The sequence below is a fragment of the Pseudorasbora parva genome, chromosome 7, assembly GCF_024679245.1.
Source record: "Pseudorasbora parva isolate DD20220531a chromosome 7, ASM2467924v1, whole genome shotgun sequence".
Classification (NCBI taxonomy): domain Eukaryota; kingdom Metazoa; phylum Chordata; class Actinopteri; order Cypriniformes; family Gobionidae; genus Pseudorasbora; species Pseudorasbora parva.
Window position 1 is genome coordinate 23,241,379 of NC_090178.1, and position 25,583 is coordinate 23,266,961.

Sequence of the window (25,583 nt, forward strand, 5' to 3'; positions counted from 1 at the left end):
TCATCCCTGGTTTCATAAGGCTTAAGCTGTATGTTTTTTCCTCCCTAAGGGCTTAACATGCCTCGCTAACCCAGCGTTATCTCTACGCCATGTCTGTAATTAATTATTTATTTACTGGCAATACGTTTTTCGAATCTGGTTAATTTAAACGATTCGCACGAATGAACCGATTCGCTCAAATGAATCAGAGAATTGCCTTCGTTCTGTCACTTTCACTCTCAGTTAGGGGGCGTGTGTTTAACTATTACAGGAAGGGCTTACGTTAGTGCGGCTGTCCGACAGACGACGCTGAATCACATTTTCTAACTCTGGATAAAACTAAATGTGATGTTAATAATACAGTGATCCAGATATTTTATTGATTATTGAGGAGGTAAATAGAGGCTGGATGAATAAGCCAGCTACTATAGTCCTCCAGACAGACATTGTCCGACGGAACAAAACCCACAACGGGACATTAGGATATTGCCATCTGACAAAGGATGACTGAAGCCCTCGTGAAAGATTAAGCACAGACAGATCTAACATAAATGTCCTCCATCAAGCCTGTGTAGAGGAATTAAAGCAGCTCAAGGACATGTTTGAGAATTTCAGAGAGAGACTGCAAACGGTGCAGCAGGACTTCACATCTGGGTACGTATGCGCTGGCTGGCTGCCTTTCTACTCTTCTACTCTTCTCCAGAGTGTTAATAAGGTGTTGAGATCGCAAAATTAGATAACCTTTAGAGCTTGAACACGTATTACCAATATTAATCTAACTTCTGCTTTGGTTTCTCCACGAGAGTGTACGATAAGTCGATGCTAGCTAATTAGCCTGCTAATCATCTCACTTACGGCCAAGATTGTAGTTTGTTTTTGACTTAATATTCACACAACAAAGGCTGCAGGATATTAAAAGAAAGAAAATGTATTTAATAATGTATATTTGTTGGAAGAGGGACACGAGATGTTCAGTGCTGTAAAGTTAGCCGAATGCTAACAACTGCAATCTGGAATTGCAATAACTTCCAGCTGACTGTCATGTGATGGGCGAAACAACACTACTGCGAGCCATTGCATTTTCTTAAACAAGTTTTACATGAGAAAATGTAAATATTTCCAAGTGACACTGGGTGCATGTTTTCAATAACGGCAATAAACTAAACCAACCAAAATATATGAATGCAACCAAACAATAAAATATTATAGTTTTGTAACTAAGGATATTATTAGGATTTTTACTGTCATGTTTCAAAACTTCTCAGAATCAAGACCCTGAGTGACAAATCCAAGGAGGCGAAAGTAAAGAAAAAACAAAGGTAATGTGTTTTTCAGGACAAACACACACAAACTTGTTTATATATCATCATGTAGACTCTCCAGAGGCATAATGGTTTTATACTGGCTAATTATATTTTTGTTATTGCCTAAACATTACACCCACAGAAAATGTGCAGCATTTTACTTTTTTATTCAAACATCATTTAATATGATTTATAATCTGTTTTCCTCATGGGGCTTGACCAAATAATCATACAAAGTAAAAAATGTCAGGTTATACTGTTTTTGAGGATGTACATATATTTTTTGTCCTATATTCTCCCAGAAGAGATGAGCACATTCCTGAATATTCTGCAGGAGTCGAGTTACTCAGTCGGTAAGTTACTTTTCTTTTTTGTACACAATCATACCAGAAATTTTAATGATGTCAAGGTGTCAATAAACATTTCAGTGAAATGGAATCCAAGGAAATATTTAAATAAATATCTGTAGTTGATTAGTGTAGTAATAACTGTTTTTTTATGTTTAATGTTCGGGTTGTTTCTTCACCAGATATGAAGACACTTGGGTCTCCCTTCATAAACGGGGTAAAGAGTGTGCTAAGGCTGGGGAAGTAAGTTCACACATTACATTCTGTACATTTGTACATTTGTACATTTGACACATTTGTGGTGCTGTAACCATGGTAATAAACCCTGTGATTTGTCAGATGGTGGACGGGGAAGTTGTGATGCTGTGTGCACACTGGGAGAAGAGACGAGGAGCAGTGCGTGAGCTGCAGGAACAACTGCAACAGATCCCTGCTTTCCTCTCGGATCTTGAGAGTATCACCTCACGTATCGGTGAGACGGTCACAAAGTCATCACACATACAAATTTTAATCAATGAAAAATAATAGTTATCTATACACGGATACTAGATGATGATAGAAAAGGAGGTTATTAATATTACTTTAGTTTTAACTGTTATGCCAGTCATTTCTTTCTCTCTGACATGATTTTTAAAACTCATTTGCAGACATTCCATTCTGCAAAAACTCATATCTGGGAAATGGCACAAGTCCCAGCTGGTTCCCTAACTAATACGGTTCATTCATTCATTAGTATTTGTTCACCGAAACTGAAAGTAGTGTTGTTGTGTATGATGAAAAAAAAGGGCGAGGGTCTCCACAAAATCTGAATGCAATTGGTCACAGAATACGCATTTGAAACGCATGATATACCAGATGTAACAGTAATGCATCTTGGCTGACCACTTGGGATTGCCCCGAAAACGTATCTGATGACCAGGTGGAAACAGGTTTTTTCTTTCACTCGCTCGTTTTCTGGGATACTTTATAGTCCTGTCGCAATACTCAATATATCGATATATCGCTCAATATATGTACATGACCTCAATAATGTTTTTTGATGCAAGATATCGCCCATAATTAGCCTGACAAGCCAGGCCCACATCAAGATGTTTGGTCTGGAAACTCACCATAGACAGGGCTCAATCCGAGGGGCGGGATAAACGGTTGTCTTTCAAACTCCTTCTGCACGCTATAGGATAGCGCTACAACCAACCAGAGCAACAAAGGTGAAACAGAGCTTGTTGATAGATTAAACATTTGCCGTATCCGGTCAGAAAAACTCCGAACACATCTTCCCTTTTTAAGAATGACTTCAGTGCCGTTCTTTGTTCTTTTCTCAGAGAAAAGCTTAACTCCAAGTCTTCCAGAGTCGCGGTCAAAGCTGATTCGAAAGGCCGCCGCCGTTCGCCAGTTTCTGTGTTTACTAGAAGCACGCAAACGCAACTCGGCCATCGTCATTATGGCCCCGCCCACCGACTCTATACACGCTGTGATTGGTCCGGCAAGAGTTAGGGGAATACAGCTCAGAAGGGTATTGAGAGTTGATAAGACGACACTTGCGGGCAGATTAAATTTGCTGCCGCTAGGGTGCGTCTAGATTTCTAGGCTAGCCCATAATGTTTACATGATGATGAATTTCACCAGCATTTTACTGGAATGGGCTGACATCTTGTATATTTTCTGTGACGGAGGCTAAAGTGGTTCTTGGGCAGTTCCTTCATACACAGAGAAGTTATCGGCAGGTGAAAAAGGGCGCCATTAGAGGCGTTATAGTGTTTTCCTGACATCTACTGACAGTTTGGAAGAATAAGCCCAAATGGACTGGATTTCAAAGCTGCAATCCCCTGTTCCAGTGCACATAAATGTCAGCGCATAATGGAAAGTGTAAAAGTCGTTTCACAAGAGAAAATGTTTATTTATCATTTTTTCAATTTTTTATATATTTTTATTTAGGATAATATATTTTTTACCCTTAATTTCCATGATCTAAAGAATTAAAAGGTGGTCATTTGAAAGTGTTTAGGTCTACTTGCATTATTATGCTGTTATATTAGGCTTATATATTCAGTGGCATAAAGTAGTCTTAAAATGACAATAATATTGTTTATCTCAATTATTTCTGGGACGATATATTGCGAAACACAAAAATGAGTTATCGTATCAGGCCTAATACTTTATATCATTTGCGGGCATCAGGGAGTCCCTATCACTATGCTAGAGACTCCTGGACCTTCTGGGAGAGGTGGAATGTCTGCATTTGTACTTCCATATATTGAAACTTTATCCCAAGCTGACACAATTCGCCCTGACTTGCCAAACTGAGCTGCTGTGAAAGGGGGAATTATCAGTGAATAATCACTTACATTTCCATTTGTTCCTTATACAAAGCTATCTTGAAATAAAGTGAAACTCAAATAGACTACTTTTATGATACCTTTGAGATCAGTGCTTGTTGTACATCTCATGGAGCATTTACTGTGATGGTAGAGAAATATGATCACCTTGACTGCCTTTGCAGAGCATTTGTCTACGCACCATAGTATACACTCTGTGTGTAACTGTGATACATGGTGGTAATGAGAGTGATTCCTGTGGAGCTCCATCTGCTGATGTCAGTCGCTGTTGTTCATGCCGTAATGTTGCACCTTTTGGCTTCAGTCCTGAGACTTGGCTCACTTACAAAGTGTATTGTGCTGACTGAAACACAATAGCATTCTAGAGTAGCTCTGATCGTTCAGTTGTTATAATCTCTTTTGTAGTGTTTTGTACAAAATTATTTTTTTGTGTAATATGCATCTGTAGTGTTGAGCCATTATAAGAATGCGTAGTCCAACTATCATCTGAGAAGCAGGTTATGTGCTTCAGGGGCCTCCTTTATAAATGTTGCGTGCTCGCAAAAGAAGGGGTATGCCGCTCTCTACGCAATAATTGGTATTACTATTTATAAAAAGCAAACTTGACGGGACAATGTGCAGTCCTTCACGCAAGCTCTGATTCATGCGTTTGCACAAAAACGGGTGAAATGAGAAATGGTGACACTGTCGACAGATGGAAGAAACACATGAAAGTGTGTGAAACTGTAGACCGTTTTGTAAAGAAATGGCAATACTGCCTCTCATAAATAAGATGAAGACTTCACATGTTACAGCTTACAATTTACAGCTTACACGAACACCCGTTTGATCAATCTGCAGTGTAAAATAAACTAAATTAAACAGAATATTACAACAGAAATGCAAATTAACACATATTTGCAAAAAGAAAAGTGAAATATGTTCTGAAATAATATTGGCACGTTATGCAATTCATCCTCATAAATAATATGGTTAACAGAACGAAATAATGTACAAAACTTATATTCTCGTCAATGTGTCCATCTGGCAGAGCAGATATACCGATGGATGGATGGATGAATGTATGTATTGTATGAAAACAACTTTGAAAGTTGTTTTCATAGTAAAAATTTCTTCATCAGCTACAGAATAATGATATTCATGCATATGCCTTTGGTTTGTTTTATTTTTGATAAAATAACTTAGACATAGGCTATGTCTCAACCGTTCAGAAAGAAAATTAGAAATTCTCATCAAGCGGTGTCCCCTTTCCCCCACTCGTGGAAGACACACTCTGGCGATAGAGCGCTAGATGCTTTTTTGCCCCAACTTTGATTTCCGACCAATTTTTGTTATTTTCGGCTACAGTCCGAGGTTGTGAGGCTACAGCATTTACGCCATCTGCAACCTTTTGCCACCCACTCAAGTGCCTTTTTGGCATTAGTAATGCCCACACTGTACCCTTCAAAAAACATTTTGCTCCTCTTTTCCACCTCGCCAACGATAAATTCTACTTCACATTGAGTGAAATTACGTTTTTTTTATTCACATTCCCTCTGAGAATCCAGAGCTCAAAATCAGAGAAATTCTGCAAATTCTCATGGATTTATAGGCACTTTTTAATGTTGCCACTTGGTGGTGTTATGTAGCTATATAAAGTTCTGCCTTTGTGCAACTCGCACTGACAGCAAATCATTTGCCTATATTATAATTCACTGTTTATTAATTTGTGCTCATTTTGTAGTCTGTAATATTATGTATGTATGTAGTGTTATGTATGTATGCTAGTAGCACATTGATTCAATTTGATAGGATGCACACATTATAGGGGCTTTGGCAATTTTTTTACTACACATAATATTTGCTTTAACATGTTATAAACTGCTTTAATCTTCCGTATGTTTGAACAGCTCACCTGGAGGCTGATTTTGAAGAGATGGAGAGTCGTCTGATATATCTTGAGGATTTGTGCGCTCAGTGTGATCATCAGCGCTACAAGCACTTTCATATCCTGCAGCTGGAAAACTACAAGAAGAAGAAAAGGTAAAAGCATTCTTTATTTGCTCTTAAATAAAGACCCCAGACAGTTAAATGTGTCCATTATGTCTTTTAGCCATTACTTTTGCTTTCTGCTGTCTTTGTCCCATTGGCTGACTTATAACCAGCTCTATATGTCAAAAACCTTTTGTGCAAGCTTTCTGTAGGAAAGATAAAAGAAGCTATGATAACCATAAATGCATAGTTCTCACAGCATCAAACACCCGTATCATCACAGGCATTGCCATTTCCCCTTTAGCATTTGCTCATTGAGAGATGAGTGTTCAGAAGGCATGCTGTGATTGGGACACTGTGCTGCATTTCATGGTAATTTGATCTGCTCAGTCACAAAATAACTGCAGAACACGAAGGATCTGTCCATCAAGGGTTTGCAACTTTATCTTAATGAAGTCACATAACATAGCTTGTCATTTTGACAATATTTGACAATATTTTTCACCCTGGCAAAGCAAACATATTAGCGGGGCACCTGTATTGAATAAGAGTTTGTCTAAAAGAAAGCAGTGCAACACCTGCTGTTTAGACAGTAAAACTGCACACAGTGTGTTTTGCATATTTCACAATGCATTGAATAAACACAGAAATAAGCATCAAGGAAAACACCCAAATGTCCTTTTACTATATGAATACACAATCAACATATATATTAAAAAAAGCATGTATATGTGTTGTGTTCCTTTTGATACTGAATGCTCTCGCTGTTTGAGCCTGTAGCTAAATCATACATCTCTGGCTTTGCCCAGTGAGTTGGAAAACAGCTGGGCTCAGTTCTCAGTTCCCTTCTCCTTCTTCGTGTGGGTATTCATTAGTACAAACACAGATGCAAAAGTAGTCAGCACCAATGAAATGCTGTAGCCTCGTTTTCTCGGGAATCCGTGCCTGTTTTAAATGGGGCTGACTTAATGTGACATCTGGTGAGATCTTATGCATTGGTGGTGCTCTGTATGTATTTGTTGTATATGTAACTCTTTTTTTAAATTTGTTTTCTAGGAAAGAGCTTGAGTCTTTCAAAGGTAAGAAATATTTTTTTTAATCTCAAAAAGCACAATCAGTCCAACTCTACAGCTAATATGAATGAGTAAATAAATAAATAAAATAAAATCTTAATATGTGCGTGCGTGTGTATACAGTGAGGAAAATAAGTATTTGAACACCCTGCTATTTTGCAAGTTCTCCCACTTGGAGAGGGGTCTGAAATTGTCATTGTAGGTGCATGTCCACTGTGAGAGACATAATCTAAAATCTAAAAAAAAATCCAGAAATCACAATGTATGTTATCCTGGCTGTGTGCTTCGGGTCATTGTCATGTTGGAAGACCCAGCCTCGACCCATCTTCAATGCTCTAACTGAGGGAAGGAGGTTGTTCCCCAACAACCTCCTTCCCTTAGCTAGAGCATTGAAGATGGGTCTTCTCGCAATACATCCCAGTCCAGTCATTCTCTCCTTAATACAGTGCAGTCGCCCTGTCCCATGTACAGAAAAACACCCCCAAAGCATGATGCTACCACCCCCATGCTTCACAGTAGGGATGGTGTTCTTGTGATGGTACTCATCATTCTTCTTTCTCCAAACACGTTTAGTGGAATTATGACCAAAACGTTCTATTTTGGTCTCATCTGACCACATGACTTTCTCCCATGACTCCTCTGGATCATCCAAATGGTCATTGGCATACTTAAGACGGGCCTGGACATGTGCTGGTTTAAGCAGGGAACCTTCCGTGCCATGCATGATTTCAAACCCTGACGTCTTAGTATATTACCAACAGTAACCGTGGAAACGGTGGTCTCAGCTCTTTTCAGGTCATTGACCGGCTCCTCCTGTGTAGTTCTGGGCTGATTTCTCACCTTTCTTAGGATCATTGAAACCCCACAAGGTGAGATCTTGCATGGAGCCCCAGTCCGAGGGAGATTGACAGTCATGTTTAGCTTCTTCCATTTTCTAATGATTGCTCCAACAGTGGAACTTTTTTCACCAAGCTGCTTGGCAATTTCCCTGTAGCCCATTCCAGCCTTGTGGAGGTGTACAATTTTGTGTCTAGTGTCTTTGGACAGCTCTTTGGTCTTAGCCATGTTAGTATTTGGATTCTTATTGATTGTATGGGGTGGACAGGTGTCTTTATGCAGCTAACGACCTCAAACAGGTGCGTCTAATTTAGGATAATAAATGAAGTGGAGGTGGACATGAAGGCAGACTAACAGGTCTTTGAGGGTCAGAATTCTAGCTGATAGACAGGTGTTCAAATACTTATTTGCAGCTGTATCAAACAAATAAATAGTTTAAAAAAATCATATATTGTGATTTTTATTTTTAATTTTAATTTTAGATTTTTTTTAGATTATGTCTCTCACAGTGGACATGCACCTACGATGACAATTTCAGACCCCTCCATGATTTCTAATTGGGAGAACTTGCAAAATAGCAGGGTGTTCAAATACTTATTTTACTACAATAAGATTTTTTAATGTTTTTAAATAAGTCTCTTCTGCTCACCAAGGCTGAAGTTATGTTATTAGAAATACAATATACAAAATATAAAATACCTGTTTTCTATTTGAATATATTTTAAAATGTTATTTATTCCTGTGATGCAAAGCTGAATTTTGAGAATCATTGCTCCAGTCTTCAGTGTCACATGATCCTTCAGAAATCATTCTAAAATGATTTACTGCTCAATAAATATATGATTGTTATCAATGTTGAAACAGTTGTGTAAAAATTGTGTAATTGTAAAATTTTGTAACATTATTCTACCATTTAAATGTTTTGTGTTGGTAATTATTTTATTTTATTTATTTTTTGGGGAAAGACAAATTAATACATGTATTTAAAAGGGATGCATTAAATTGATCAAGTGACAGTATAGACATTTATAATGTTGCAAAAGCTTTATTCATGAATAATTAAGATAAATGCTGTTCTTTTGAATGCATTTTTTTCAGCATTTAAAAATAAATTTAATTTAAAATATATTAAAATAAAAAGGATTTTTTTTTGAATTGTAATAATATTTGACAATGTTAGTGTTATGATATTATTTTGATCAAATAAATCTAGCCTTGGTAAGCATAAGAGACTTCTTTTAAAAACAGATTTTCCTTGAAAATCTTTACAGAGGCCAAGCTTTTGAACGGTAGTGTATTTAATTATGTAATTATAAATATATTATATAAGTATCATAATTTTAATGAATTAAAATTATATATATATATATATATATATATATATATATATATATATATATATATATATATATATATATATATATATATATATATATATATATATATTAACCATTTCTTAAACATCTTTTTTCTTAAACAACAAGAAGTTGAGAGAGCATGGGCAAGATTTACTAAACAGGGCAAATTAGCATGAGAGTGCAATTCCAAAAATGCGCCGATGGGAGTGGAAAGTTCAGTGCGTGATCTTCTGATGACACGCAAATTAAAGAACACAGACTCAGCCGGATCATTTCCAATGACCAATGCAATGGTTCTTTTTGTATATATATTTTTTTTAGCATTTTATTTTACATCATGAAGCTCATTGAGTGCTCAACAATGAGAAGAACTGTGTAGTAATTTCCCAGGCGACACTAATTAACCTCAGGGAGGCAAAACTGCTCTAGTGAGTGGACGCTGCTGTCTTTATTTGGTCTCATGATGCCATTAAATCCACACTGACCTCCAAGGGAGGCTGCCTGCTCCATCTGTTCATACTGTCCTGTGAAAATAACATCCACTTTCATCATCGTAGCTCCTCGATGTATCGGTTTGAGATGCTGTACTTAACAGAAATAGCTTTCAGGCAGATATGCATCTTTGTTCACATATCCGTGCCTTTTATCTAGAGAACATTTAGGTCACCTGAGTGTAGAGGTTATTTTGTAATTGATGGAAAATTAGATGTTAAGAATAAGGATTCAACTTTTTTGTTTTTTTTACATTTATTTATTTTACATCCTACAAAATGCCTTCGTCCCTGCAAAAGTGGTAAAGACTGTTTATAACACTTCTTTTGGTACGTAGGTGGTGTTGCTTGAGATTGGCTCGCTGCTTGTGTGGGCAGTGCGCTTCAAGGCTTTACACCTCATACGGTTTTTATTTTTTTATTTTTTTATTTTTACTTGCATTTATTTATAAATTAATTTTTTAATTATTTTATTTTTGATTTTAATTTTTTTTAATGTTTTTATTCATTCATTTTTCCCGTCTGGACATGGTAGCTGTGGTTTTGCACTAATATGTGCAGTGTAAAATGCAACGCTGATATCTATGAAAGACTTTTAGATTTATCAATGACTTTTGTGTGTGATATGCTTCTGTGTCAGATTACAGTGTTTTTGGCACTAACTAATAATTAGTGATTAGTACTAATGATTATTCACAGTAATGTTGCCGTTATTCATGTTCTCCAATTCTCTGACTGTAACATTAATCATATGTGTAGTTGAGTGTTGTATAAAGTATAAGATCGGTTGATTAGTCCCAGATTGTAAAGCGATGAAGGCAAAAATTTTAAACAAAACTCAGTTTTCTACAGACATTCACCCCTATAACAGGATGTGAATGGTATGTTCCCTGCTTTCCTCCTCACTCCAGCTGCATCTGTAGCTCTGTGTCCCTGAGCAGGCAATGTCTCAGCATTCCTGGCCATAGAGGAGCTGCTTCTGGAATAAAAACGGCTGCAGAATATGAGATGTTCATTTAGCTGTTCTTCAGCCTCACTTTATCTGCAGTCTCAGGCTTAAGTCCTGCTTTCAGCTCATCTGCACTCTTCAAGGAGAAATACAAAATGTCCACGTCGGGAACTCTGGACAGCAGCATGAGAGATTCTTGTAGGTTTTCAGACACTCTTTTTTTTATTTCAATATTAAGTAGATGGTTGTAAGGTTAATTTAATGTGCTAATGTATCGCAGTTCTGGCTGTATTTCAAGGGATCTGAATTGGTGGTTTGCAGTCATTGTTTTATATCTTTGGGTTTGGCAGGCTTTAGTAATGGAATTTCAGCACAGCTTAGGATGCCTACTGTGGCTTTTGTGTCTCTATGCCTTTTCATTACCAGCCATCATAATGCAAGCCAATGCAGTGCATAGAATTATATTTTTTATAAAATACTGGATACAAGATTAAGAAATGTTGCTGTAAATCAGTTTGAAAGACCTCCTTGCCATGGCGTTCTAGTTATTAATTTTAAGTTGGGGTTATTATTCTTACTGCTCTATGTATTGAGAGCATTGCTGTAAAATGGCAATGTCTTAAAGAGCCAAAATACTGGTTGTTTAACTTGTTTGTCCTCAGACCATTGTGCCAGTTGGTTGAATTTTGACCTGTAAATTGGGTTGTAGATCTGCATCTCTAGGGAGCTCATGCATTTTTAATCTGGTTAAGTTATCTCAGAGATTCAGCATTCACTAGAAAGTATAGAACAATTGGGAGATGAGGGAGGGATATTATATTATATGAATCTCCTAAAAGTTACATATTAATAATACCTTAGAGTATACGTACCTTAAAGTTGTCATGAACTGACTTTTTAAAAAAATGTTATACTGTTGTCTGAGGTCTTATGACGTTAATCTGGTTTTTACATTCAAAAACATAATAATAGGCTAGTAATAGGCTATTTTCAACCCTGGTTTTTAGCCTAGCTCCTGAAACGCTCGTTTTTTTATGCACGCGTTGCGTTAAAGACTTGGACGTAAATGCCCACTTCTGTAATTGGATAACAGTTTTGCATATTATGATAAGTACATGCATCAGCAAAACTTCACTGCAGACCATTCGTCATGTTCAAAACTTCCGCAATTTTATTTTTTCTTCAAATATCACATCAAGAGTGTAAACAACTCACATAAAGATAGGAATGTTATTTCACTATTTAAAATAGCCTGTCATTAGCTCCGGGGAGTCAGGCTTTGCGAGCCTGGGCCCATACATGTTCGAGTCTGATCCCGTATTGCAAGACAATGAACCAACAACACCTCAAATACAAAGGATACTCCAGCCTGTGACAGGACGGTAAGTTATGTTTAGTCAGACACATAATCAGTACATATCAAACAATCAGTAACAATGCAATACTATCACATATATAAAAAAAAATGGTTTACTCGCATTAATGTGTTGTTTAATTCCTGTTGGATCCAGAAGGCACAGCATAGTTTTTTAATCTCATTCTGTCTGCAAATCCAGTCTCTTGTTTACAAACAAATCCAAAGTAAAATGAAGCGAACAGATGCGCAATGTCTTTTAAATAAAGTTCAGCCATGCATTGCTGATATTGGAATCCAAAGGTTTCCAGGCATGTTTATTGCTTAGAAGTTCAATCCGGTTTAGCTCCGCATAGTCCTATGTTATTTATCTATATAATGTCATGCATGAGTCAGTGGGCGGGGCTACAGAATCAGGCATTTGTCGTATTCTGTCGATGCGGCACTCTGATGTCACAGGGAAGCACATTTGCAGATTGATCGTTTGCTGAGCCAACTGTCAATTTAAGCTTTTATTTGACTAACAAGGACATTTTTAGATTGAGCTTTTATATATCAAATGCTCAAGAGAAAGTTAATTTCTCAATTCATGACCCCTTAAAAGTATAATTTTGACACCTTTTTTCTCTGAGTGTACTTACTAAACGACAATTCACCATGATGTCACAACCATAATAGACGTTCTTCCAGGTGGCAAAAGCCGAAGCGTTCCTATGAGAACGCTAGTAAATTGCTTGGAATTCAGACATAGTTAACATTATTGAGGGACTGAATTCAGATTATTGAGGGACTGACAAACTAATTCAGTAGATAGCAATACATGAAATGCCTAACCTTGGTCTAGTAGTTGTAGCGCTAGTCTACTACCATATTTTTTAAATGAGCCTCATCCTACCATTGAGTAGTTATTTTAGTGACTATTGCTGTTTGACTTACAATATGTTAGGCTCTGGTAGTTGGTCTATTTCCCTGTTCTCTAACTAAAAAGGCTATGATCATTTTCTGTTGCTCGGAGTCGGATCAGATGGCGTCTGACTGTGAAAAGGATAGCGTGCTGTAGACTAGCGCTACTCCGCTAACCTTAGGCATTCACTCAAACTAAACTCGCAGTGATGAAACCAATGTGGTACACGCATCAATCCTCATCAGCAGTAGCCTACAACTATGTTTTGCTTTTCCTATTTCTTCCATTGACATTTAATCAGTAGCCTACATGACACTAGAAGTTCTGTCTCTTCTTTGTATAATACTTTTACTTCAGGCAGTTACTGGCAATGAGTTTGATCTTCAAAAGAGACCTTAAGTTTATTCATATTAGTCTCAAATTTCCCCAGCTGAAGATAATTATGCTCTGCTATGATTTTGTAGATGGACCGTTTTGAGAATACTTCTCTGTAGCACTAACTACTTTTGATGACCTCCACTTGCTTTAACCACCTCACCAACAGGTTTCGCTGGATATATTTACTTTTTTTGAAAGAAAGCAATACAATCCTACACCTTTTCTGTATATCTGATGGCGTATACTGTATATCATAGTTTAAACTTTAATCAACAACGTTTTTATCTATGTAACTGTTTACAGTAGCCGGCTGGATCTCTTCAGTTGGTCAGTATAAGCCACTCACGTTCTGCCACCCGGAAGTATCTTGGTGCCGTTTATTTACAAACTGAAAATCTGAAATGCTGTATAGGGTAGGCTTAAAAATACGGTTTGGTTTAGGGTTAGTTGCTTGTAATTATGCATATTTACTGTTACAAGTACATTAGGGGTGGGAATCACAGGGTACTTCACGAGACATGACTCATGATACCAATAATACCATGATACAGCAATTCTGCGATAATCAATATATTTCTAGACTATTCTATAATGATGCATCACAATATGTCTAACTATTAAAACAAAAGGTCTGTAAAAAAAGGTTAAATATATGTTTTTTAGACTTCAGACTTAAACGTGGCTGGGGCTTTTATTTTTTTACTCACTGCTGTCCGCCATCCCTGTTAAAAACTTTTTTTTTTCTTATACTAGTTAACTTATGTTCATGTTAAGTTAACATTATGAGGAGCCATGAAGTGGGGGAGCCAATGCCGGGAGAAGGGAAATCTATGTAGATTTATTAATTAAAACATCAATATTTGGCACTAGTGTATCAATTATTGCCATATCAATATTTTGTCCCAGCCCTAAAGTACATGTAACATGTAAGAAGGACACTGTTAAATAAAGTGTTACCAGCATGAGACAAACTAGAGACTATTTCTAGCTCATTGTCCATCCTAATTGACTGCGGCTGGGGAGATGAGTGATCTTGAACACCCATGTGTTGAATGAACTGTCAGTCCAGAAGACGGTGTTCATACATTCCTCTTTCCTCTTCCCGTTGCTGGATTCTGGGGTTTTGTTCTGTGTGCGGAGGCAGATCAGCTCATTAGAATAAGTCATTAACCTGTCTGGCCCATGGGCTGAACCTGCATTACTATCTGCTGCCAGATGCTCTACTGATTAACTTCAAGATGCCCCATCCATCTCTAATATGTGTTTCTTTTCCTAATGAAAGATTGATAGAGTTTTTTATGAACATTGTCATCAGTGTAATCTGGCCATGTTCCCAGTGAGCAGACCATGAAACTGTTGTTGAAGTCGTAGCTGTGGTTCTATCCATTGACCCTCATGAACGGTCTCAAAGTGGGTATAAAATGGAAGTTGCAGTTAATTCATTCATACATTTCCCCCTATTGTTGTGTATATCTGAGTGAAATGATGTCTTGAGCAAGAAAAAAGAGTAGATTTTGATTTTGTCCATGGAGAATTTATTTAATGGTGGTTTGCTATTGGTCCATCTCATGTGAGTGGCAGGTTGTCCTGCCCTCATCGGAGAAGATATGTAGTTGAAATAGGGAGGGGTTATTTTTATTAAATATTACAAAGGCACCTGAATTAAAACAATTTTGCATGGATAAATAATTTATAATAAATACTGCAATATTCCATTCTAAATGTCCATTTTAATTTCATGGTGACTTTCACGTTTCTCTTTTTTCTGAGGAATATGTGTGGAGGATGTGACAAGTGTGATCAGAGAGCCTCGGGCTCACCATGTGCCGCCATCTATCATTAGCTGTCACATGCACGTAACGGAAAATGTGACGGAAGGCTTAGCTCTGCAGATCTGGTTATTTTATTCTGTATCCATGATTTAGTTCCTGTGGACATGGAATATTTCTAGGAAGAAAGTGATCTGTTAGGATTGCCATTCATCTAAATGGCATTTGCTTAGATGGTGTAGGACCCCCCCCCCCCCCCCCCCCCCTTCTGCTGTCAGGGTGTTTTGAGCTAATCACCCTAACCTCAAGTGCATAAAATAGAATAAAGTAACTATATTCATGAGGTATGAGGAACAATCCCAATCCCTTCACGGCTTTGACGTCAACGGCATCAGACAGGAAAAATATAAATCCATTTCATGCCATATATATGTTTGTTAGGTTCTTATCAGTCAGAATATCCGTCTGCTTTTGAATGGTTGTCAAAGGAGAAAGATGCTTTTCACAGCCAGATGGCGTCTACCAGCAGGAGCTAAAAGCTAACCTTGACCCCTTGTCTGTGTCATTCCTCATGTTAGTGAAATTAAAAAATAAGTGAATAATAAATAAATGAAATTTCATGTTAGTAAGTAAAATGCATTGAACCTGCCCCATTGCAATTCCTTCTATTGCTTAAAGCATTAAAAGCTAGCTTGAATGTATTCCATTTAAAAAAAAAAGAACAGCCATTAAATAAGGTTGATGTCACAAATTTAGAGTTGTCTATGCAAGGCTACATGTTGGAGAGTCAGTGTGTATATTGCCATATTTATCATATTTGTGTTTCCTGTTACAGCAGTAATAAAAATAAAAATGAAAACCAACAAGAATACTTTTTGGGCACGAAAACAAACGAAAATAAAGACCTTATTCAACAATTTCTTCACGTCTGTGTCAGTCTCCTACTCTGTTGACGTAGTAAATACAGTGCAGCGCTTCCCAAAACGGCGGATTAGCGTTGATCGATGCTGTTCACGAGCACCATAATGCATGCTTGTGATGCTGAAGCAGGAGCTGACGACGTAAGACTGACACAGACGTGAAAAAATTGTTAAATAAAGTCATTTTTTTGTTTGTTTTTGTCACACAAAAAGTATTCTTGTCGCTTCATTAAAATTAAGTTTTAACCACTGGAGTCACATGGACTATTTTAACAAAACTGTTTTTACTACCTTTCTGGACCTTGAAAGTGTTGATTGGTTAAGTAGCTGTCTATAGAGGGGTCAGAGGGCTCTTGGATTTCATCAAAAATATCTTAATTTGTGTTCTGAAGATGAATGAAGGTCTTATTGGTTGGGAACGACATGAGGGTGAGTAATTACTGACATAATTAACATTTTTTGGGTGAACTATCCCTTTAAAGCAGTTTCCTGAAGATATTTATACTTTTATTTACAAAGGATGCCTTAAATTGATCAAAAGTGACAATGAAGACATTTATAATGTTACAAAAGACTTCTACGTCAAATAAATGCTGTTCTTTTGAACTTTCTATTCAAAAAAGAATCCTGGAAGATTTTTTTTTTTAATCATGGTTTCCACAAAAATATGAAGCAACACAAAGGTTTTCAAACATTGGTAATAATAAAAAATGTAAATCAGCATATTAGAATAATTTTTGAAGGATCATGTGACACTGGAGACTTGAGTTATGGCTGCTGAAATGGAAACAATATTGTAGGTTATTTTAAATTGTAATATTTCACAATATTACTGTTTTTGCTGTCTTTTTGATTGAATAAATGCAGCCTTGGTTATCATAAAACACTTTCAAAAACAATAAAACATTCAATCTTTTGAACAGTAGTGTAAAATAATGGAAATGGTTAGAAATATTCCCTTTCATATCAATATATTAAGCCTAAAATCTTATTTGTCATTTACCTTCATACCAAATTTAAATTAGCATGGACTCAAAGCACAAGGACTTTTTAGGTAGTATTATTAGTAAAGAGATGGGATAATAATGATTCTACTGTGAAATATTGATTTGACAAGCGTGAGGGGTTGAAGAAGGTTATTAGCTCAGGCGGAGCGTGTCAACCAGATATCAGTGCTAATGTCATGAAAATACATGCATACATATTCAGTTCATTTTAAATGTGCTTGCATCATCTTCATTTACATAGCCCACTTTAGCAAGGCTAATGTTGTGCTGAAATGGGCAACTTGGTTTCCTAGTGAACATGTTTAGATTCAGCTTAGCACTTTTATTTAACACTGCTTAACTAGCATCTGTTGAAAAAGAATATGTGACAGCACTGTGATTAACCCCACATCCTAATAATAGAGGCGCACTTTGTCAATGGACTCCTTTTTTCATTACATAACACAGGATGGCTGTAGACAAAGTCTGCTATATATTTGATCTTGCTGTATCTATACTTGATGCATTAAATGTTTCTCCAGCACAGAAGGCGAGTGGTGACCATGTCTTGAAATATTTGGTCTTCAGGGAGTTGCAGGGGAAATCTTTTGCGTAATATTACATTTTTGGTGGTCAAATCAACATTTCATTCTGGAAGTTGCATTTAGGCTGTGACACCATGAGCTTTGACAGGATGTTTGTACCAGATCTATTTATGCGTGCATCACACCCATAAACTCCGCAGATGGTGGCATTCAAATAGCATAGACAGACTTCCTGCTTTTTAGAGAAAAGAGTATGTACTTCCTGAAAAAGATAAAGAATTTCTTTGCACATCTTGTATCACTTGCAATAAGCACACCCACTCTTGTGCCACTCACACAAAAGAAGCATTGCATTCTAAGCCACCTCTTCTAGAAAAACATCACTCGCTGCGGTAAGCTAGCATGCCGAAAAGACATTTGTGTAACATGTTTGAAAATGTTAGATCTCAGAGGTTTGCATTAGCAAATTTGCAGTGGTCTTGAAAAATGAATACAAGTAGATTTAATTTTCAAATATTTAATCATTTTATTTAGCAAGGATGTATTAAATTGATCAAAAATGTATCACTAAAGACTTAATTGTAAAATAAAAAATCGATTTCTAATAAATGCTGCTCTTGTGAACTTTATATTCATCAAATAATCCTGAAAAGGGTGTGACATGGGTTTCACAAACATATTCAGCAGCATAACCATTTTCAACTGATAATAATATTTCAGCACCGAATCAGCATATTAAAATGATTTCCGAAGGATCATGTGACACTGTAGAGTAGTGAAGAAATGGCTGCTGAAATTCGGCATGACGTCACAGGAATAAATTACATTTTAAATTATAGTAAAATACGAAAGAGTTAATGTACATTATTGTAATATTTCACAATATTACTGTTTTTACTGAAATTTTGAGCAAATAAATGCAGCCTTGGTAAGCACAAGGTTTTTTTTCTTTTGAACAGTAGTTTTTAGAATGTTGATAATTGAGAAAAAGATATTAGTAGACGATTGTTACACTTTATCCACAATGGTGGATTAACTTGATACACCAGTGGCATCAGTAAAATTGTAAATGCATTTCTATTGAACTTGTTAATATGAACACAAACATACAACTGTATTCACTCTATATGAAGAAGTGTTATGTAATTGCTTTATGCAAGTGTTGTATGTTTCTACATTGATTCTCTGAGTATGAATCCACTTCCCTTTCCATCTCTCTCTCTCTCTCTCTCTCTCTCTCTCTCTCTCTCTCTCTCTCTCTCTCTCTCTCTCGCTCTCTCTCTCTCTCTCTCTCTCTCTCATTTTGTAATCCTACTTGGTGTTTTATGTCTCTCTTTAGCTGAGCTCGATGCAGAACATGCCCAGAAAGTGCTGGAGATGGAGCATGTGCAGCAAGTCAAGCTAAAGGAGCGACAGAAGTACTTCGAAGAGGCTTTTCAGCAAGACATGGAGCAGTACCTCTCCACAGGGTACCTCCAGATCACGGATAGGAGAGGTCAGTTACCTATTTTATAAGGACCACTTCGGCACATAATTGTTCAAACACATAAAAATTGATTTGTAATGCTCTCAACAACACTATTATATTTACTCACCTCATGTAGTGCAATGTGCGTTTAGTGTCTAGTGTAAGACAATGTTTTAGCAGTCAAAATGGAGTTCTCTTTTTGATAGTTAACTTGAGGACACAGCAGTGAAACCCAGTTTGAATCACAGCCGCTCTATAGGATGTGCTGCTCACGCCTCTATCCTTCTCTTTATGAATATTTAAACGTGTTCTATGCGAGGTTAAAGAGCATATGCAAGGATGTTGATGGTCTTCTCTTTCCTCTCTCCTGCCTTAATGCTGCCCTGATGTGTGAGGTATGGTTTCCCATGCATCCCTTATTCTTCAGGACATCATCTTTGTCCTAGTTTCGTCATTGTGTCAATTCATTAATTGTATTGTGTTGTGAAATCTTCCTGAACTAAATCTGCTGTTCTGTAGGTTTTAAAGCGATCAGCTGGTTTGGTGTTTGGGTTCCCAAAGTGGAAGAAGTAATTGTGTTTGGTTTTCTTTCCTCTTCTGGGGCAGATCCAATAGGCAGTATGTCCTCAATGGAGGTGAATGTTGATCTGTTGGAACAAATGGATCTCACAGATGTATCCGACCACGAGGCTCTCGATGTCTTCCTCAGCTCTGTAGGTGAAGAGAGCAGCGCTTCGTCTCCTGACACAGGTCGGTTATGAGTTTAATGTAACCTGATTTTTTTTTCCCTTGCATTTATTTAGGTGCTTACAGAAAAATAACACAAAGAACTACTGTGACGAATTCAGAATCAGAAACAGAAACAGTTTTATTGGACAAGTGTGCTCACTCACACAAGGAATTTGTTGTGGCATTGGAAATTGTGTTTCCTGCGTTGTTTCATAACACACTTTTTTGTCTAGATAAGGCCAACACGTTCCGTGTTCCTTTTAACTCAACCGGTGTGTTATTCCTCTTTACATAGAAAGTGTTGAAATCGTAATCTGTTAGTTACAAATTTGTCAAATATGTAATTTTTGTTTCATTTGAACAACTTGTTTGCAATAAAACACAGCATGTTGTTTATATAGAATGTATTAATCCTGAATTTTCATAAAAAATAATATTTCAGCATTATTGAATTGTAATTTAAACGTTATTGTTTCAATGAAAGTGTCCTAGAAGAGCTAACGGATAATCTCAAAGGCCCTTTGTAGTCAATCATTTAATCCCTTAAAACTCTTGCTTCGCTGTAGGACTGCACGCTTTGGGGAAAATATCGACTTGCGATTATTCTGGTAAAATTGTGATTTGAAATGCGATGTTTATTTTTTATATGAAAAGTGCGCGTGAATATAAAATGTTGTGTTTATATATTAATATGACTAATAATTATGATTATTATTACTGCTAAATAAAAATATTTAACAAAATAATATTACTTTTACAATAACATTTAAAATAGAGTATTTGATAAATATTACAATATAATATATACATTTTTTTTTTTTTTTTTTTACCAAACTTTTTACAGCAAAACCGCTGTGCTACCTGTTATTATGCAGACAGCATATGACTAAAAATCATAAAAAAAGGTCTAAGGATTTATTGTTAAAAATTCTTAAAGTCTGTCTTTAATATGAAAAAGTAGCCTCTTATGCATCCACTGTACACTAAAGTAAAACATGTATTGTCAAATAGATTTAATTAGAGAGAAGCATTCTTTTTCTTATTTTTTTACCTAAAAGTTTCATTCATACTGGAAGCCAGAGGGCTCCCTTGAGCAGAAACTCCACATTTGCCTCAGAGAAGTTAATTTAGTTTTCAGGAAATCCCTAATGTGGAGTTAGCACTGCATAGACTGGGTAAACCCAGCCAGATCTGCCGACGATTTGATTTCGCCCCGCAACTCAGTCTGGGCACCTGTACATTCATTTCTACTGCTTCGGTTACACTTTTGCAGGAACCAATCACAGACTATTGGCGGGTTTTACACAATGACAGATGGGGTTGCCCCACCTCTTGTGGTCTGATTGGTTGAAGGACTATCCAATTGCATACAGAGTCATTTGAATATTGCCCATTGATCACATCTCTTGTGCAGTAGAACATACAGACCAGACTCCCCAGACCAATGTTCAATTTTAAATTGAGCTTGGTCTGGTGATAGCCAGACAAAGTGCTGTAGGCTGCATAAAAAAAAGATAGAAATGCTTTGACTCATGAAACGAAGACAGTAAACACGACTGCATCATATGGTGTATTTGAGTTCTTCAAGCCTTCTCTGGTGTTTTCATTATAATAAAGTATGCAGTGCTGATATAATAATGCATGGTCTTCAGCCACATCAGCTTACAAACACTCGACTGACGAAGTGAGTTAAAAAGTGTTTTAAATGTATTTTGTTACAATGCTGCACATTACTAGTTTGTGAAGATGTTTGACATGTGTTGCTTTTTTCAACCTATAAGCGAATCAAATAACGACTCAGCAGCATTTACTCCTGATCACAGAGCCGCTCTCCACTAACATACTGTGCATTTATTTATTTAATTAAAATCGCACTTTGCGCTTTCATAATCTCGCACAAGCCAAATTGCGATTGTGGTTTGATTAATCGTGCAGCCCTACTTCGCAGCATAGTGTGATGATATGCTAAAGCCTGTCCACACGTTGACTTGATAGGGCATATAAACAACATTAACAACTTGGCTTTCACCACACGTCGTCTTTAATAATAATAATAAGTAGATACTTGAAAATTTTACTTAAGTTCAGTAACAAAGTAAAAATATGTGTAAAAAGCCACTTGACCATCTACAAGTGACCATAAAAGACATCTTTGAAAGCATATAATGCTGAATACAGATATTTTCCTTACCTCTGTGCATCAAAGATATCCACCGATGATGAAAAGGTGAAGCGCAAGGAAACTTGCTCATTAGAAGTGACACAAGCAGCAATGTGATTGGATGACAATCAACACACATTGGACAGGTGCATTTTTATTTTTTAAACACATTTAACACAAAATGACAATGTGTTGAAATAATCACAGAAAATGTGTTAAGGAATAACATCCTTTTTGAGAGTGTACTTAACATAAATACAATTATTAATTACTGTATTATTTCAGTGATTATTTACCTGGTTAAAGTAGGACAGTGGTGGTCTAGATGTGTTGTTTGTCCAGGAGTAAGTCCCATTTAAAAATGGAAATAGAAAATTCAGTAGTGCCTCTTCTGTTGCTTATTTCCAGTTTTCCATCAAGAAAATAATTTGGTGACACCTATATCATAGCTATAACAACCAAAGCAGACACTGACACCACTGTCTGAAGAAACAACAAAAACAAACAGATTTGACCACTTTCCAGAATAATGTGCAGACATTCCATCCTACATGACAGATTTAAAATATTCCCTACGAAAAAAATTATTATCAAATTACTAAGCAATTCGCTAAATGGAACGCAAATTAGATCTCATTTTAAAGCTTAGAAACTGAGCTTTTAAATGCATCTAACCAACTTGTAATGAGTGCCTGTAAACCGGAGGAGTGTGCAGCGCTACCTAGCTATGAAAAAAATAATCCAATTTTTTATAACTAAATAGGTGTCTGAACTTTACAATCAATGAAGCAAATTTGATTAACTCCTAATTAGTACTGAGTTTGCTGATGAATAAATAAAAAAATGTTTTCATAAAAAGGTCTCCTAGAGTGGAATACGAATGCGGCATTTATATCACGTTTTCTCTTGTAACTTTATAAAACATGCTCTCATTGTGGAAAACTCACCATAATCTGTCACTTAAAGATATTCTCTCATTGAGTTATAACGCATACAAGCCCACAGGTGTACGTGTAGCCAAGTAAAATCAAATGTAGTTTTACTGTCTTATTACTTCAGATTAGGGCTGTGCGATATTGAAGAAAAATGTGATATGCAATATCTTGTTAAATAATGCGCTATTCAATATGCGATACGATAGTACTATTAGTGTGTTAAAATCTATTTAAATTATATTAAAAATATCTATTTAAAAACTGAGAATGATATTATTTATGTTTGACATTTTTCTGGGAAAAGAAAGCGTCGCTACAACTTCTGAAAGTGACCCGCAGTGTTTTAGCAATACAATTTTAGCAATATTAGAACAATATCATTTTAAACTCATTGTAATCAAGCTAAAAATTCCAATATTTAAAATACCAAAACCTCTTTGCTTGACTTGGTAATATATTGTTATATCAACCTAAAACTTAACATCAAAAACATCCAGTTAAACAAAATATCCTGAACTAGGGGTGGAGAATATTTTATTTTATTTTAATTTATCTTTGTTATTAAAGATAAGAACTAAAAACAGTAGTTTTCACATGCTTTAAATATACACTGTGTACAGACAGTGGCAGGTTTACTGTATTAGTCGCCTGTCACTTTAAGAGCTAATGCATGGATCCTATTGACACGCATTTGGCTTCTTTCCCCGTCTGATATCGTTCACTTAAAGCATAACCGACTAGGTTTACATGAATACTCATCAAGACAGTGACATAACTGAGTGTGTATATTCACAATGTTGAAGTAGCCTATTAAAATCATTCAGATATTGTGTGCCATTGCGATATGCATATTGCGATATGTACATTTGCGATATTTCGATAATTTTGATATATTGCACAGCCCTACTTCAGATCATAGAAAAAAGCCCCTCATTAATTACAGTGGATGCTCCCTATTGAAATGAACCAAAATCAGCATAATCCATTGTCTCGATCAAGAGGTCCTGTTCCTAATGGAGGAAACTTGAAAAATACCTTCCAGGTGTCAAGGGCTAAACAAAAAGGCTACCTTGGTTCCAAACGCTGTAACTTTTGATTACTTTATGCTATCGCCATGTCATTTTAAACAGATTCAGCTCGCATATAGGGGAACTTCACCAAAAAAAGAATAACTACTTTATTACCTTCCCCAGTTATTGCATTCCAAAAAAGAGAGATGTAAAAATTTCCCTTGAGCACACTTTTTTTTTGTCTTTAATCAGCAGTTTCTCTCAGCATGAGAATCTCCAAATGTAATGAAATTTACCCCCCTAAAAATGGTGTTCTCTCGAATGATAGCTACCTTTTGCCTCTCCTTACTATAGCTCCGGGTTATGAGTCTTTACTTTTGTGTGTCACTCAGAAAAAAAAACTACTCTAAAAATGCCTTTAGGGCTTAAGATCTTTGCATTTGTAATATTCTGGTTAATTTGTTCGTTTTCAAGAGATTTCCTTTTCAAGTCAGAGCAGAAAATGCAAGAAGAAAGTGCCAATATTGTGCTGGAATGACTGTGAACACACAAGGCTCTCACTGTGTCTCTGCATGGCATGGAAATATTCAGGGTCGTGACTGCACTTTAGTGCTAATTAATATTCGGAAATAGATAGTGAGACATATTTTAACCTTGTTCTATCTGTCCAGCAGGTGGCCCAGCTCTGGAACCTGGCTCATCCCCATCAGACTTTAGCCTGAAGGTGCCCTCACAGACAGAGCAGCGGCAGGCCGTGTCCTCCATCTCTTCCTCCTGCACTGACACCATCAGCGGCGTGACCGAGGGTCCGGATGAAGAGGATGGCAGCGGGGAAAGCAGCGGCGACTCCCCGCTGGTCCAGTCAGATGAAGAGGAGGTACATGCTGACACAGCCCTCATGGGCCTCCCAGAAACAGAGGCGCTCAAAAGCTCGGACGACAGCGACACACAGGCCCTCTAGTGGCCACGCAGGGGGAAACGCACTTGCTCAAGTTGGTTTCTGGAGATGAAAACCTGTTTTACATCAGTGCCCTGACAGGAGTGCTGAAGTCCAGCCAGATGTTTCTTCATGGCTTAATGTGACACTTTGAGATGAAGGTTTTGGAGCCTTGTAGAACACTGTCTGTGCTCAGCCTTGAGAGCAGCTCTTTCAGACTGTTAGCACTGTGATTTTAGTTTTTCACAATATAAATAAACCAACACAATGTATGATACAATTCTTCGTATTACCCGCTGCACCAGAATTATATAGAAAATAATAAACATTTTACAGTGTTCCTGCTAATATCCCTGATGTATGTTGCATGAGTTTGTAATGCAGAGCTCATTTTTTGAGCTGACTGAAATAAAATATACCTTGAAGTAATTGCCTCATGGACATTCTCAGTGAAGGACTGATATTTCGAATCATACTTATCTAAAGAAAATATCTTCCACCAAAGATTTTGCAGTCTCTGGTATAAAAATAGCTGGGAGCATTCGAACCATCTGTGGTTACAGAATTTACAGGCTCGCTGTACTGCAAGCTGTTGCTCTGAAACCCTGTTACCCTGGGGAAATGTACTGAATTATCACGTACCTGCAGTGACAATCAGGGTTTAAAAGGAAGAGTAGAGTCTGACTGCATAGGTTTTGATAAGGGATGTTTTTAAGAACTAGGATTGTTCTGCCGTTTTTGATGAACACTACCTTTCAAAAGTTTGGAGTGGCACAATTTTTTTTATTGCTTATGTTTTTTAATTATAATTATTTTAATTTAATAATTTAAAAACTTATGCT

At 36.7% G+C, this 25,583-nt stretch overlaps 1 protein-coding gene across 5 annotated transcripts; it reads left to right on the forward strand.

The window, feature by feature from the left end:
- Positions 1–222: 222 nt before the first annotated feature.
- On the forward strand, positions 223–25,170 carry dtnbp1a (dystrobrevin binding protein 1a). Of its 5 annotated transcripts, none has more exons than XM_067448666.1 (10): positions 223–633; positions 1,245–1,298; positions 1,586–1,636; positions 1,813–1,873; positions 1,970–2,102; positions 5,856–5,988; positions 6,994–7,016; positions 18,841–18,996; positions 19,576–19,719; positions 24,476–25,170. In XM_067448666.1, the coding sequence occupies exons 1-10, from the start codon at positions 578–580 to the stop codon at positions 24,763–24,765; spliced, it is 1,101 nt and encodes a 366-aa protein (XP_067304767.1). In that variant the 5' UTR covers positions 223–577; the 3' UTR covers positions 24,766–25,170. The 5 variants fall into 5 exon arrangements, with proteins under 5 accessions (XP_067304767.1, XP_067304771.1, XP_067304769.1 ...); XM_067448670.1 differs by having other exon boundaries at positions 19,585–19,719; XM_067448668.1 differs by having other exon boundaries at positions 1,589–1,636.
- The last annotated feature ends 413 nt before the right edge of the window (positions 25,171–25,583 follow it).

Bases quoted from the DNA above. Each gene is read 5' to 3' on its own strand.
- dtnbp1a (XM_067448666.1), top strand. From the start codon at position 578: ATGTTTGAGAATTTCAGAGAGAGACTGCAAACGGTGCAGCAGGACTTC. The intron at 5,989-6,993 runs GTAAAAGCATTC...TTTGTTTTCTAG, and splicing joins AACTACAAGAAGAAGAAAAG to GAAAGAGCTTGAGTCTTTCA. The intron at 18,997-19,575 runs GTCAGTTACCTA...CTTCTGGGGCAG, and splicing joins CCAGATCACGGATAGGAGAG to ATCCAATAGGCAGTATGTCC.